Source organism: Oncorhynchus mykiss, unplaced genomic scaffold (genome assembly GCF_057628025.1).
Source record: "Oncorhynchus mykiss isolate SJ-2025 unplaced genomic scaffold, ASM5762802v1 scaffold96, whole genome shotgun sequence".
NCBI lineage: Eukaryota > Metazoa > Chordata > Actinopteri > Salmoniformes > Salmonidae > Oncorhynchus > Oncorhynchus mykiss.
The window spans coordinates 2,329,734-2,346,921 of NW_028322095.1; the positions used below are offsets into that span (position 1 = coordinate 2,329,734).

Below are 17,188 nucleotides of genomic sequence, written 5' to 3' on the forward strand. Positions count from 1 at the left end.
CACATCTACTGTCAGGTACAGAGGAAGACTAGTTAGTGTCTGACACTATAAACACATCTACTGTCAGGTACAGAGGAAGACTAGTTAGTGTCTGACACTATAAACACATCTACTGTCAGGTACAGAGGAAGACTAGTTAGTGTCTGACACTATAAACACATCTACTGTCAGGTACAGAGGAAGACTAGTTAGTGTCTGACACTATAAACACATCTACTGTCAGGTACAGAGGAAGACTAGTGTCTGACACTATAAACACATCTACTGTCAGGTACAGAGGAAGACTAGTGTCTGACACTATAGACACATCTACTGTCAGGTACAGAGGAAGACTAGTGTCTGACACTATAAACACATCTACTGTCAGGTACAGAGGAAGACTAGTTAGTGTCTGACACTATAAACACATCTACTGTCAGGTACAGAGGAAGACTAGTGTCTGACACTATAAACACATCTACTGTCAGGTACAGAGGGAGACTAGTGTCTGACACTATAAACACATCTACTGTCAGGTACAGAGGAAGACTAGTGTCTGACACTATAAACACATCTACTGTCAGGTACAGAGGAAGACTAGTGTCTGACACTATAAACACATCTACTGTCAGGTACAGAGGAAGACTAGTGTCTGACACTATAAACACATCTACTGTCAGATACAGAGGAAGACTAGTGTCTGACACTATAAACACATCTACTGTCAGGTACAGAGGAAGACTAGTTAGTGTCTGACACTATAAACACATCTACTGTCAGGTACAGAGGAAGACTAGTGTCTGACACTATAAACACATCTACTGTCAGGTACAGAGGAAGACTAGTTAGTGTCTGACACTATAAACACATCTACTGTCAGGTACAGAGGAAGACTAGTTAGTGTCTGACACTATAAACACATCTAGCCAATCCAAGTTTACAGCGTAGAGTACACAGTACAATGAAATGGAGAGCTCCAACATGATCTAGTTCTATAATACAACTGTTTCCTGGACCGAACTAGCAGCTATTTTCTAACAGCTACATGTGAAAAGCTGAGGAGCTAGTGAACACTTTCTATGGAACCTTTACTAAAGATCTCTAAAGGGTTAGACAGAGCCCAGACTTTACCTCTGCTGTGTTGGGCAGCTGGCGGAGTGAGGGAGGGAGGGAGGGAGTGAGTGAGTGAGTGAGTGAGTGAGTGAGTGAGTGAGTGAGTGAGTGAGTGAGTGAGTGAGTGAGTGAGTGAGTGAATGAGTGAGACAGAGAGAAAGAGAGCGAAAGAGAGAGAGAGAGAGAGAGAGAGAGAGAGAGAGAGACAGAGAGAGAGAGAGAGACAGAGAGAGAGAGAGAACAAGACACAGATGAGAAGGAGAGAACAGACAAACAACAGAATAGAAGACATGGAAATGGAGACATAAGATAAAACAATACAGATGAAGACAAACAGAGAAACAGATCAGAATGAGATACAGAGAGAGAGACCGGGAGAGAGACAGAATGCGAGACACTGTGAGGGTCAGAAAGAGAGAGAGACAGACAAAGAGAGAGAGAGGCAGAGACGGACAGAAAAAAAGAGAGAGGAGAGAGAGAATCTCACCGCACTGTCCATGTAAGCCTCTGTCCAGATGATGTCATGATCATGGTTGATGACCATTGGTCGACTCAGAACGTGAAGGTACTCCATGACGTTCTCCTGAACATCGGCCAGCGTGGAGACGTGTGTGTAGTAACCTGTATGGGACAAGGTATCCAGGGTATATGACAATACACACACACACACACACACACACACACACACACACACACACACACACACACAAAACTGCATTAGCAGATGGGCTTTGGGGTATAATTGACAGTGATAAGTGAGTGTTTGTGTTGAGCTCAGTCCACATGTTAAGATGATTATTAGTGGGGTGCATTATCCTCACCGTCCACAGGAGGGCAGCACAGCTATTAGCACAGCTAATCCTGACCATTTATTCTCTCTCTTTTTCCAGCCCAGAGTATGCAAACACAGCAGTAATCTCTCTCTCTACCGCACACACAGGATTAATGATCTATCACTGTGGTATTGGTGGAGTATTCAGACTGAGTGTAGATTCTCAGCAGTCACATAATGAAAAGGATTCAGACAGTGTTGTGTTGTACAGGGTAGGCTGGTGTTCAGGCTTACAGGGGATAAACCAGTTATAACAACACTCCATTAAGCCCTCCTGCCCCAGTCATTGGGATTGAAGAGTGAAGGACTGTGTTACTATGTCGCACTACATACAGTGATTATACAGATGGGAAGACTGTGTTACTATGTCTCATTACATACAGTGATTATACAGATGGGAGGACTGTGTAACGATGTCTCACTACATACAGTGATTATACAGATGGGAGGACTGTGTAACTATGTCTCACTACATATAGTGATTATACAGATGGGAGGACTGTGTTACTATGTCTCACTACATATAGTGATTATACAGATGGGAGGACTGTGTTACTATGTCTCACTACATATAGTGATTATACAGATGGGAGGACTGTGTTACTATGTCTCACTACATACAGATGGGAGGACTGTGTTACTATGTCTCACTACATACAGTGATTATACAGATGGGAGGACTGTGTTACTATGTCTCATTACATACAGATGGGAGGACTGTGTTACTATGTCTCACTACATACAGATGGGAGGACTGTGTTACTATGTCTCACTACATACAGATGGGAGGACTGTGTTACTATGTCTCACTACATACAGATAGGAGGACTGTGTTACTATGTCTCACTACATACAGATGGGAGGACTGTGTTACTATGTCTCACTACATACAGATGGGAGGACTGTGTTACTATGTCTCACTACATACAGATGGGAGGACTGTGTTACTATGTCTCATTACATACAGTGATTATACAGATGGGAGGACTGTGTAACTATGTCTCACTACATATAGATGGGGGGACTGTGTTACTATGTCTCACTACATACATTGATTATACAGATGGGAGGACTGTGTAACGATGTCTCACTACATACAGTGATTATACAGATGGGAGGACTGTTTTACTATGTCTCACTACATACAGATGGGAGGACTGTGTTACTATGTCTCACTACATACAGTGATTATACAGATGGGAAGACTGTGTTACTATGTCTCATTACATACAGTGATTATACAGATGGGAGGACTGTGTAACTATGTCTCACTACATACAGTGATTATACAGATGGGAGGACTGTGTTACTATGTCTCATTACATACAGTGATTATACAGATGGGAGGACTGTGTAACTATGTCTCACTACATATAGATGGGGGGACTGTGTTACTATGTCTCACTACATACATTGATTATACAGATGGGAGGACTGTGTAACGATGTCTCACTACATACAGTGATTATACAGATGGGAGGACTGTTTTACTATGTCTCACTACATACAGATGGGAGGACTGTGTTACTATGTCTCACTACATACAGTGATTATACAGATGGGAAGACTGTGTTACTATGTCTCACTACATACAGTGATTATACAGATGGGAGGACTGTTTTACTATGTCTCACTACATACAGTGATTATACAGATGGGAGGACTGTTTTACTATGTCTCACTACATACAGATGGGAAGACTGTGTTACTATGTCTCACTACATACAGTGATTATACAGATGGGAGGACTGTGTAACTATGTCTCACTACATACAGATGGGAGGACTGTTTTACTATGTCTCACTACATACAGTGATTATACAGATGGGAGGACTGTGTAACTATGTCTCACTACATACAGTGATCATACAGATGGGAGGACTGTGTTACTATGTCTCACTACATGCAGTGATTATACAGATGGGAGGACTGTGTAACTATGTCTCACTACATACAGATGGGGGGACTGTGTTACTATGTCTCATTAAATACAGTGATTATACAGATGGGAGGATGGTGTAACGATGTCTCACTACATACAGTGATTATACAGATGGGAGGACTGTTTTACTATGTCTCACTACATACAGATGGGAGGACTGTGTTACTATGTCTCACTACATACAGTGATTATACAGATGGGAGGACTGTGTTACTATGTCTCACTACATACAGTGATTATACAGATGGGAGGACTGTGTAACTATGTCTCACTACATACAGATGGGAGGACTGTTTTACTATGTCTCACTACATACAGTGATTATACAGATGGGAGGACTGTTTTACTATGTCTCACTACATACAGATGGGAGGACTGTGTTACTATGTCTCACTACATACAGTGATTATACAGATGGGAGGACTGTTTTACTATGTCTCACTACATACAGTGATTATACAGATGGGAGGACTGTGTAACTATGTCTCACTACATACAGTGATCATACAGATGGGAGGACTGTGTTACTATGTCTCACTACATGCAGTGATTATACAGATGGGAGGACTGTGTAACTATGTCTCACTACATACAGATGGGGGGACTGTGTAACTATGTCTCACTACATACATTGATTATACAGATGGGAGGACTGTGTAACTATGTCTCACTACATACAGTGATTATACAGATGGGAGGACTGTGTTACTATGTCTCACTACATATAGTGATTATACAGATGGGAGGACTGTGTTACTATGTCTCACTACATACAGATGGGAGGACTGTGTTACTATGTCTCACTACATACAGTGATTATACAGATGGGAGGACTGTGTAACTATGTCTCACTACATACAGTGATTATACAGATGGGAGGACTGTGTTACTATGTCTCATTACATACAGATGGGACGACTGTGTTACTATGTCTCACTACATACAGATGGGAGGACTGTGTTACTATGTCTCACTACATACAGATGGGAGGACTGTGTTACTATGTCTCACTACATACAGATGGGAGGACTGTGTCACTATGTCTCACTCCATACAGATGGGAGGACTGTGTTACTATGTCTCACTACATACAGATGGGAGGACTGTGTTACTATGTCTCACTACATACAGATGGGATGACTGTGTTACTATGTCTCATTACATACAGTGATTATACAGATGGGAGGACTGTGTAACTATGTCTCACTACATATAGATGGGGGGACTGTGTTACTATGTCTCACTACATACATTGATTATACAGATGGGAGGACTGTGTAACGATGTCTCACTACATACAGTGATTATACAGATGGGAGGACTGTTTTACTATGTCTCACTACATACAGATGGGAGGACTGTGTTACTATGTCTCACTACATACAGTGATTATACAGATGGGAGGACTGTGTTACTATGTCTCATTACATACAGTGATTATACAGATGGGAGGACTGTGTAACTATGTCTCACTACATACAGTGATTATACAGATGGGAGGACTGTGTTACTATGTCTCATTACATACAGTGATTATACAGATGGGAGGATGGTGTAACGATGTCTCACTACATACAGTGATTATACAGATGGGAGGACTGTTTTACTATGTCTCACTACATACAGATGGGAGGACTGTGTTACTATGTCTCACTACATACAGTGATTATACAGATGGGAGGACTGTGTTACAATGTCTCACTACATACAGTGATTATACAGATGGGAGGACTGTGTAACTATGTCTCACTACATACAGATGGGAGGACTGTTTTACTATGTCTCACTACATACAGTGATTATACAGATGGGAGGACTGTGTAACTATGTCTCACTACATACAGTGATCATACAGATGGGAGGACTGTGTTACTATGTCTCACTACATGCAGTGATTATACAGATGGGAGGACTGTGTAACTATGTCTCACTACATACAGATGGGGGGACTGTGTTACTATGTCTCACTACATACATTGATTATACAGATGGGAGGACTGTGTAACGATGTCTCACTACATACAGTGATTATACAGATGGGAGGACTGTGTTACTATGTCTCACTACATATAGTGATTATACAGATGGGAGGACTGTGTTACTATGTCTCACTACATACAGATGGGAGAACTGTGTTACTATGTCTCACTACATACAGATGGGAGGACTGTGTTACTATGTCTCACTACATACAGATGGGAGGACTGTGTTACTATGTCTCACTACATACAGATGGGAGGACTGTGTTACTATGTCTCACTACATACAGATGGGAGGACTGTGTTACTATGTCTCACTACATACAGATGGGAGGACTGTGTTACTATGTCTCATTACATACAGTGATTATACAGATGGGAGGACTGTGTAACTATGTCTCACTACATACAGATGGGAGGACTGTGTTACTATGTCTCACTACATACATTGATTATACAGATGGGAGGGCTGTGTAACGATGTCTCACTACATACAGTGATTATACAGATGGGAGGATGGTGTAACGATGTCTCACTACATACAGTGATTATACAGATGGGAGGGCTGTTTTACTATGTCTCACTACATACAGATGGGAGGACTGTGTTACTATGTCTCACTACATACAGATGGGAGGACTGTGTTACTATGTCTCACTACATACAGATGGGAGGACTGTGTAACGATGTCTCACGACATACAGTGATTATACAGATGGGAGGACTGTGTTACTATGTTTCATTACATACAGTGATTATACAGATGGGAGGACTGTGTAACTATGTCTCACTACATACAGTGATTATACAGATGGGAGGACTGTGTTACTATGTCTCATTACATACAGTGATTATACAGATGGGAGGATGGTGTAACGATGTCTCACTACATACAGTGATTATACAGATGGGAGGACTGTTTTACTATGTCTCACTACATACAGATGGGAGGACTGTGTTACTATGTCTCACTACATACAGTGATTATACAGATGGGAGGACTGTGTTACAATGTCTCACTACATACAGTGATTATACAGATGGGAGGACTGTGTTACTATGTCTCACTACATACAGTGATTATACAGATGGGAGGACTGTGTTACTATGTCTCACTACATACAGATGGGAGGACTGTGTTACTATGTCTCACTACATACAGATGGGAGGACTGTGTTACTATGTCTCACTATATACAGATGGGAGGGCTGTGTTACTATGTCTCATTACATACAGATGGGAGGACTGTGTTACTATGTCTCATTACATACAGTGATTATACAGATGGGGGGACTGTGTTACTATGTCTCATTACATACAGATGGGAGGGCTGTGTTACTATGTCTCATTACATACAGATGGGAGGACTGTGTTACTATGTCTCATTACATACAGATGGGAGGACTGTGTTACTATGTCTCACTACATACAGATGGGAGGACTGTGTTGCTATGGATGTCGATTAAGACTGATTACTGTCTATTCATATAGAGCACATTTGACTGGGTCAGGATGAGGGGTCATATTTGACTGGGTCAGGATGAGGGGTCATATTTGACTGGGTCAGGATGAGGGGTCATATTTGACTGGGTCAGGATGAGGGGTCATATTTACCTGGGTCAGGATGAGGGGTCATATTCTACTGGGTCAAGATGAGGGGTCATATTTGACTGGGTCAGGATGAGGGGTCATGTTCTACTGGGTCAGGATGAGGGGTCATATTTACCTGGGTCAGGATGAGGGGTCATATTCGACTGGGTCAAGATGAGGGGTCATATTTGACTGGGTCAGGATGAGGGGTCATGTTCTACTGGGTCAGGATGAGGGGTTATGTTCTACTGGGTCAGGATGAGGGGTCATATTTACCTGGGTCAGGATGAGGGGTCATATTCTACTGGGTCAAGATGAGGGGTCATATTTGACTGGGTCAGGATGAGGGGTCATGTTCTACTGGGTCAGGATGAGGGGTTACGTTCTACTGGGTCAGGATGAGGGGCCATATTTGACTGGGTCAGGATGAGGGGTTATGTTCTACTGGGTCAGGATGAGGGGTCATGTTCTACTGGGTCAGGATGAGGGGTCATATTTGACTGGGTCAGGATGAGGGGTCATATTTTACTGGGTCAGGATGAGGGGTCATGTTCTACTGGGTCAGGATGAGGGGTCATGTTTGACTGGGTCAGGATGAGGGGTCATATTTTACTGGGTCAGGATGAGGGGTCATATTCTACTGGGTCAGGATGAGGGGTCATAATTTACTGGGTCAGGATGAGGGGTTATGTTCTACTGGGTCAGGATGAGGGGTCATATTTTACTGGGTCAGGATGAGGGGTCATATTTTACTGGGTCAGGATGAGGGGTCATATTTTACTGGGTCAGGATGAGGGGTCATATTTTACTGGGTCAGGATGAGGGGTTATGTTCTACTGGGTCAGGATGAGGGGTCATATTTTACTGGGTCAGGATGAGGGGTCATATTTTACTGGGTCAGGATGAGGGGTCATATTTTACTGGGTCAGGATGAGGGGTCATATTTTACTGGGTCAGGATGAGGGGTCATAATTTACTGGGTCAGGATGAGGGGTCATATTTTACTGGGTCAGGATGAGGGGTCATATATTACTGGGTCAGGATGAGGGGTCATAATTTACTGGGTCAGGATGAGGGGTCATATTTTACTGGGTCAGGATGAGGGGTCATAATTTACTGGGTCAGGATGAGGGGTCACAGAAGATGCAGCGCTGCAAACAGACCTGCAGAACAGTGTTACTGCTATACAGTGGGTTGTAGAACAGGGTTACTGCTATACAGTGGGTTGTAGAACAGGGTTACTGCTATACAGTGGGTTGTAGGGGTGTAGAACAGGGTTACTGCTATACAGTAAGGTTGTAGAACAGGGTTACTGCTATACAGTGGGTTGTAGAACAGGGTTACTGCTATACAGTGGGTTGTAGAACAGTGTTACTGCTATACAGTGGGTTGTAGGGTTGTAGAACAGGGTTACTGCTATACAGTAGGTTGTAGAACAGGGTTACTGCTATACAGTGGGTTGTAGGGGTGTAGAACAGGGTTACTGCTATACAGTAAGGTTGTAGAACAGGGTTACTGCTATACAGTGGGTTGTAGAACAGGGTTACTGCTATACAGTGGGTTGTAGAACAGGGTTACTGCTATACAGTGGGTTGTAGAACAGGGTTACTGCTATACAGTGGGTTGTAGAACAGGGTTACTGCTATACAGTGGGTTGTAGGGGTGTAGAACAGGGTTACTGATATACAGTGGGTTGTAGGGGTGTAGAACAGGGTTACTGATATACAGTGGGTTGTAGGGGTGTAGAACAGGGTTACTGATATACAGTGGGTTGTAGGGGTGTAGAACAGGGTTACTGCTATACAGTGGGTTGTAGAACAGGGTTACTGCTATACAGTGGGTTGTAGGGGTGTAGAACAGGGTTACTGATATACAGTGGGTTGTAGGGGTGTAGAACAGGGTTACTGATATACAGTGGGTTGTAGGGGTGTAGAACAGGGTTACTGCTATACAGTGGGTTGTAGAACAGGGTTACTGCTATACAGTGGGTTGTAGAACAGGGTTACTGCTATACAGTGGGTTGTAGGGGTGTAGAACAGGGTTACTGCTATACAGTGGGTTGTAGGGGTGTAGAACAGGGTTACTGCTATACAGTGGGGTTGTAGAACAGGGTTACTGCTATACAGTAGGTTGTAGAACAGGGTTACTGCTATACAGTGGGTTGTAGAACAGGGTTACTGCTATACAGTAGGTTGTAGAACAGGGTTACTGCTATACAGTGGGTTGTAGAACAGGGTTACTGCTATACAGTGGGTTGTAGAACAGGGTTACTGCTATACAGTGGGTTGTAGAACAGGGTTACTGCTATACAGTGGGTTGTAGAACAGGGTTACTGCTATACAGTGGGTTGTAGAACATGGTTACTGCTGTACAGGGGGTTGTAGGGGTGTAGAACAGGGTTACTGCTATACAGTGGGTTGTAGAACAGGGTTACTGCTATACAGTGGGTTGTAGAACAGGGTTACTGCTATACAGTAGGTTGTAGAACAGGGTTACTGCTATACAGTGGGTTGTAGGGTTGTAGAACAGGGTTACTGCTATACAGTGGGTTGTAGAACAGGGTTACTGCTATACAGTGGGTTGTAGGGGTGTAGAACAGGGTTACTGCTATACAGTGGGTTGTAGAACAGGGTTACTGCTATACAGTGGGTTGTAGAACAGGGTTACTGCTATACAGTGGGTTGTAGAACAGGGTTACTGCTATACAGTCGGTTGTAGAACAGGGTTACTGCTATACAGTGGGGTTGTAGAACAGGGTTACTGCTACACAGTGGGTTGTAGAACAGGGTTACTGCTATACAGTGGGTTGTAGAACAGGGTTACTGCTATACAGTGGGGTTGTAGAACAGGGTTACTGCTATACAGTGGGTTGTAGAACAGGGTTACTGCTATACAGTGGGTTGTAGAACAGGGTTACTGCTATACAGTAGGTTGTAGAACAGGGTTACTGCTATACAGTGGGGTTGTAGAACAGGGTTACTGCTATACAGTGGGTTGTAGAACAGGGTTACTGCTATACAGTGGGTTGTAGAACAGGGTTACTGCTATACAGTCGGTTGTAGAACAGGGTTACTGCTATACAGTGGGTTGTAGAACAGGGTTACTGCTATACAGTCGGTTGTAGAACAGGGTTACTGCTATACAGTGGGGTTGTAGAACAGGGTTACTGCTATACAGTGGGTTGTAGAACAGGGTTACTGCTATACAGTCGGTTGTAGAACAGGGTTACTGCTATACAGTGGGGTTGTAGAACAGGGTTACTGCCATACAGTGGGTTGTAGAACAGGGTTACTGCTATACAGTGGGTTGTAGAACAGGGTTACTGCTTTACAGTGGGGTTGTAGAACAGGGTTACTGCTATACAGTGGGTTGTAGAACAGGGTTACTGCTATACAGTCGGTTGTAGAACAGGGTTACTGCTATACAGTGGGGTTGTAGGACAGGGTTACTGCCATACAGTGGGTTGTAGAACAGGGTTACTGCTATACAGTGGGTTGTAGAACAGGGTTACTGCTATACAGTGGGTTGTAGAACAGGGTTACTGCTATACAGTGGGTTGTAGAACAGGGTTACTGCTATACAGTGGGTTGTAGAACAGGGTTACTGCTATACAGTGGGTTGTAGAACAGGGTTACTGCTATACAGTGGGTTGTAGAACAGGGTTACTGCTATACAGTGGGTTGTAGGGGTGTAGAACAGGGTTACTGCTATACCGTGGGTTGTAGAACAGGGTTACTGCTATACAGTGGGTTGTAGAACAGGGTTACTGCTATACAGTGGGTTGTAGAACAGGGTTACTGCTATACAGTGGGGTTGTAGAACAGGGTTACTGCTATACAGTGGGGTTGTAGAACAGGGTTACTGCTATACAGTGGGGTTGTAGAACAGGGTTACTGCTATACAGTGGGGTTGTAGAACAGGGTTACTGCTATACAGTGGGGTTGTAGAACAGGGTTACTGCTATACAGTGGGTTGTAGAACAGGGTTACTGCTATACAGTGGGTTGTAGAACAGGGTTACTGCTATACAGTGGGTTGTAGAACAGGGTTACTGCTATACAGTGGGGTTGTAGAACAGGGTTACTGCTATACAGTGGGTTGTAGAACAGGGTTACTGCTATACAGTGGGTTGTAGAACAGGGTTACTGCTATACAGTGGGGTTGTAGAACAGGGTTACTGCTATACAGTGGGTTGTAGAACAGGGTTACTGCTATACAGTGGGTTGTAGGGGTGTAGAATAGGGTTACTGCTATACAGTGGGTTGTAGGGGTGTAGAACAGGGTTACTGCTATACAGTGGGTTGTAGAACAGGGTTACTGCTATACAGTGGGTTGTAGGGGCGCATTAGAGAATTACCTTTATTGTTGCAGGCAATCCACTTCACAGTGTCAGCGAAGGTCACCTCACGACCAATAAGGTAAGTAAAAACACGCACCTGAAAAAGACAAATTGTTTTCAGCACCTGGTGTCACCTAGTCATACCTCCCATGTCTTAGTGTCACCTAGTCATCCCTCCCTTGTCTCAAAATCCCTCCAAAAGAGAAAGAGGTTTCTGACACGTGTGTGCGTGCGTGTGTGTAACGTTGGTTACCCTGCGTTCTGGCCAGTTGAACTCCTGAAACACTTCCTCATAATCCTCCATGGCTCCGTCAGTGATCAGCATGATGGCCTGGTTACACAGACTACCCTGACCCAACGATGCAGCCTAGAGGACACACACAGACACACAGAGACACACAGAGACACACAGAGACACACAGAGACACGGAGACACACGGAGACACACAGAGACACACAGAGACACACACAGAGACACACAGAGACACACAGAGACACACAGAGAGACACAGAGACACACAGGGACACACAGAGACACGCAGAGACACACAGAGACACACAGAGACACACAGAGACACACAGAGACACACAGAGACACACAGAGACACACACAGACACACAGAGACACACAGAGACACACAGAGACACACACATTGTGACGACCCTCGCACTCTGTCTGCCGTATTCTTTCTCTTTGCTCTTGTTTTCCTTATTAGGATGTCGGTGGGCGGAGCCGGGAGGGTCGTCAGCGACATGGGACACACCTGGGCCTGGGTGTGTCCCGGGATAAATACACCTCTTCCCCAGTCATGGAGGAGACTCTCTCCATACAGACACACCTGGGCCCGGGTGTCTCCCGGGATAAATACACCTCTTCCCCATTCATGGAGGAGACTCACTCCATGCAGACACATTGTTAGATTTTGGTTGTGGCATTTTTGTGGCCGTTTGTTTGCTTTGGCACCTTCCAGCACCCCTCATTATCACATTTATGCACGTAAACATTCCCTCACACGACTGATTACTGACTACACACACCGTTGTTAGTTGTATGTAGTTGTCTTCAGTTAATAAATATATTTTGTTATTCCTTATCGCCACGTTGTGTCCCTTTTTGTTACGAACTTCGAGCCGGTTTGTGACACACACACACACGCGCGCCACACACACACACACGCGCCACACACACACACACGCGCCACGCACATACACGCGCGCCACGCACACACAGACACACGCGCCACCCACACACACACACGCGCCACGCACATACACACACGCGCCACGCACACACACACATGCGCCACGCACACACACGCGCGCCACGCACACACACACACACACGCGCCACACACACACACGCGCGCCACGCACACACAGACACACGCGCCACCCACACACACACACGCGCCACGCACATACACACACGCGCCACGCACACACACACATGCGCCACGCACACACACACGTGCACCACGCACACACACACGTGCGCCACGCACACACACACGTGCGCACGCACACACACACGCGCCACGCACACGCCACGCACACACACACGCGCGCAACGCACACACACGCGCTACGCACACAGTATCATTCCTTGCAGAGCTGGATGGAGATAAATGAATTCCTTCAAAGACTGAGGATGATATGTCTAAACACCGAAGAAGACAAACCTCACTGAGGATGATATGTCTAAACACCGAAGAAGACAAACCTCATTGAGGATCTTGAAGGATTCCTTCATGGCCTTCTTGACTTTCCCCTCCCCTTTCACCTGGAGCTCCTCAACCAGCAACTTGAAGTGCTGCAGAGAGAGAGACGGGGGAGAGAGACGGGGGGGAGAGAGAGAGAGGGGGGAGAGAGGGGGGGAGAGAGAGAGAGAGGGGGGAGAGAGTGAGAGGGGGAGAGAGAGGGGGGGGAGAGAGAGAGAGAGGGGGGAGAGAGGGGGGGGAGCGAGAGAGAGGGGGAGAGAGATAGGGGGGGAGAGAGAGAGGGGGGGAGAGAGAGAGAGGGGGGGAGACAGAGAGAGAGAGAGGGGGAGAGAGAGAGGGGGGGAGACAGAGAGAGAGAGAGGGGGAGAGAGAGAGAGGGGGGGAAGAGAGAGAGAGAGACAGCGAGAGAGAGAGGGGGAGAGCGAGAGGGGGGGGGAGAGAGAGAGGGGGGAGGGGGAGAGAGAGAGAGGGGGGGAGAGACTATTTAATTTAAACGGAGCAAAAATATAAACATGAGTTACAGTTCATATGAGGAAATCAGTCAATTGAAATTAATCGTACTGCCAAATTTAAAAATAAAAGATTGGAGGTGGCTTATGGTAGAGAAATTAACATTAAATTATCTGGCAACAGCTTTGGTGGACATTCCTGCAGTCAGCATGCCAATTGCATGCAAACAATAGACTGAACTCCACAGCAGGTGTGATACCTGACCCAACAACAAACAATAGACTGAACTCCACAGCAGGTGTGATACCTGACCCAACAACAAACAATAGACTGAACTCCACAGCAGGTGTGATACCTGACCCAACAACAAACAATAGACTGAACTCCACAGCAGGTGTGATACCTGACCCAACAACAAACAATAGACTGAACTCCACAACAGGTGTGATACCTGACCCAACAACAAACAATAGACTGAACTCCACAACAGGTGTGATACCTGACCCAACAACAAACAATAGACTGAACTCCACAGCAGGTGTGATACCTGACCCAACAACAAACAATAGACTGAACTCCACAACAGGTGTGATACCTGACCCAACAACAAACAATAGACTGAACTCCACAGCAGGTGTGATACCTGACCCAACAACAAACAATAGACTGAACTCCACAACAGGTGTGATACCTGACCCAACAACAAACAATAGACTGAACTCCACAACAGGTGTGATACCTGACCCAACAACAAACAATAGACTGAACTCCACAACAGGTGTGATACCTGACCCAACAACAAACAATAGACTGAACTCCACAACAGGTGTGATACCTGACCCAACAACAAACAATAGACTGAACTCCACAGCAGGTGTGATACCTGACCCAACAACAAACAATAGACTGAACTCCACAACAGGTGTGATACCTGACCCAACAACAAACAATAGACTGAACTCCACAACAGGTGTGATACCTGACCCAACAACAAACAATAGACTGAACTCCACAGCAGGTGTGATACCTGACCCAACAACAAACAATAGACTGAACTCCACAGCAGGTGTGATACCTGACCCAACAACAAACAATAGACTGAACTCCACAACAGGTGTGATACCTGACCCAACAACAAACAATAGACTGAACTCCACAGCAGGTGTGATACCTGACCCAACAACAAACAATAGACTGAACTCCACAGCAGGTGTGATACCTGACCCAACAACAAACAATAGACTGAACTCCACAACAGGTGTGATACCTGACCCAACAACAAACAATAGACTGAACTCCACAGCAGGTGTGATACCTGACCCAACAACAAACAATAGACTGAACTCCACAACAGGTGTGATACCTGACCCAACAACAAACAATAGACTGAACTCCACAACAGGTGTGATACCTGACCCAACAACAAACAATAGACTGAACTCCACAACAGGTGTGATACCTGACCCAACAACAAACAATAGACTGAACTCCACAGCAGGTGTGATGCCAGACAGACAGAAAAGAGACAGGGAGAATAGGAGAGGAGGGTCGGGGGAGGAAGGAAATAAAGAAAGAAGAAATGGGCTGAAATGAGTTGAGGCCATATGGGGGAGAGGAGGTGGAAGACAGGAATACAATGAAAGGAGTTGAGGCCATATGGGGGAGAGGAGGGGAAAGACAGGAATACAATGAAAGGAGTTGAGGCCATATGGGGAAGAGAAGGGGGAAGAGAGAGATAATACTGAAGGAGGCAGAGGAGAGATGGATAGAGAGATGGAGGGATAGAGGGAGGGAGGGAGGGATAGAGGGAGGGAGGGATAGAGAGAGGGAGGGATAGAGAGAGGGAGGGATAGAGGGAGGGAGGGAGGGATAGAGAGAGGGAGGGATAGAGGGAGGGAGGGAGGGATAGAGGGAGGGAGGGAGGGAGGGATAGAGGGAGGGATAGAGAGAGGGAGGGAGGGATAGAGGGAGGGATAGAGAGAGGGAGGGAGGGATAGAGACAGGGAGGGAGGGAGGGAGGGAGGGAGGGAGGGAGGGAGGGAGGGAGGGAGGGAGGGAGGGAGGGAGGGAGGGAGGGAGGGAGGGAGGGAGGGATAGAGGGAGGGATAGAGGGAGGGATAGAGGGAGGGATGGAGGGAGGGAGGGAGGGAGGGAGGGAGGGAGGGAGGGAGGGAGGGAGGGAGGGAGGGAGGGAGGGAGGGAGGGAGGGAGGGAGGGATAGAGGGAGGGATAGAGAGAGGGAGAGAGGGATAGAGAGAGGGATAGAGTGAGGGAGGGATAGAGACAGTTAGGGATAGAGGGAGGGAGGGAGGGAGGGATAGAGGGAGGGATAGAGGAATAGAGGGAGTTAGGGATAGAGGGAGGGATGGATAGAGGGAGGGAGGGAGGGATAGAGGGAGGGATAGAGGAATAGAGGGAGTTAGGGATAGAGGAAGTTAGGGATAGAGGGAGGGTGAGATAGAGGGAGGGTGAGATAGAGGGAGGGTGAGATAGAGAGAGGGTGAGGGTGAGATAGAGGGAGGGAGAATAGAGGGAGGGAGGGATAGAGGGAGGGAGGGATAGAGGGAGGGTGAGATAGAGGGAGGGTGAGATAGAGGGAGGGAGGATAGAGGGATAGAGGGAGGGAGGGATAGAGGGAGGGAGGGATAGAGGGAGTTAGGGATATAGGAATAGAGGGAGGGAGGGATAGAGGAAGTTAGGGATAGAGGGAGGGAGGGATAGAGGGAGGGTGAGATAGAGGGAGGGTGAGATAAAGAGAGGGTGAGATAGAGGGAGGGAGGGATAGAGGGAGGGTGAGATAGAGGGAGGGAGGGAGGGATAGAGGGAGGGAGGGATAGAGGGAGGGAGGGATAGAGGGAGGGAGGGATAGAGGGAGGGGGGAGGGAGGGAGGGAGGGAGGGAGGGAGGGAGGGAGGGAGGGAGGGAGGGAGGGAGGGAGGGAGGGAGGGAGGGATAGAGGGAGGGATAGAGGGAGGGATAGAGGGAGGGATAGAGAGAGGGAGGGAGGGATAGAGAGAGGGATAGAGTGAGGGAGGGATAGAGACAGTTAGGGATAGAGGGAGGGAGGGAGGGAGGGAGGGATAGAGGGAGGGATAGAGGAATAGAGGGAGTTAGGGATAGAGGGAGGGATGGATAGAGGGAGGGAGGGAGGGATAGAGGGAGGGATAGAGGAATAGAGGGAGTTAGGGATAGAGGAAGTTAGGGATAGAGGGAGGGTGAGATAGAGGGAGGGTGAGATAGAGAGAGG

The 17,188-nt window shown here is 46.4% G+C and overlaps 1 protein-coding gene across 1 annotated transcript in view; it reads right to left on the bottom strand.

Moving 5' to 3' along the window:
* Positions 1–12,437, bottom strand: part of LOC149970086 (voltage-dependent calcium channel subunit alpha-2/delta-4-like) — a 188,100-nt gene extending 175,663 nt beyond the window's left edge. The window contains exons 1-3 of the mRNA XM_090228740.1: positions 12,027–12,437; positions 11,792–11,870; positions 1,580–1,713 (exon numbers count right to left, since the gene is read on the bottom strand). Of these exons, the coding sequence (XP_090084866.1) occupies positions 1,580–1,713; positions 11,792–11,870; positions 12,027–12,098 (285 nt within the window). The 5' untranslated portion in view covers positions 12,099–12,437. The remainder of the gene's footprint in view (positions 1–1,579; positions 1,714–11,791; positions 11,871–12,026) is intronic.
* Positions 12,438–17,188: the final 4,751 nt, after the last annotated feature.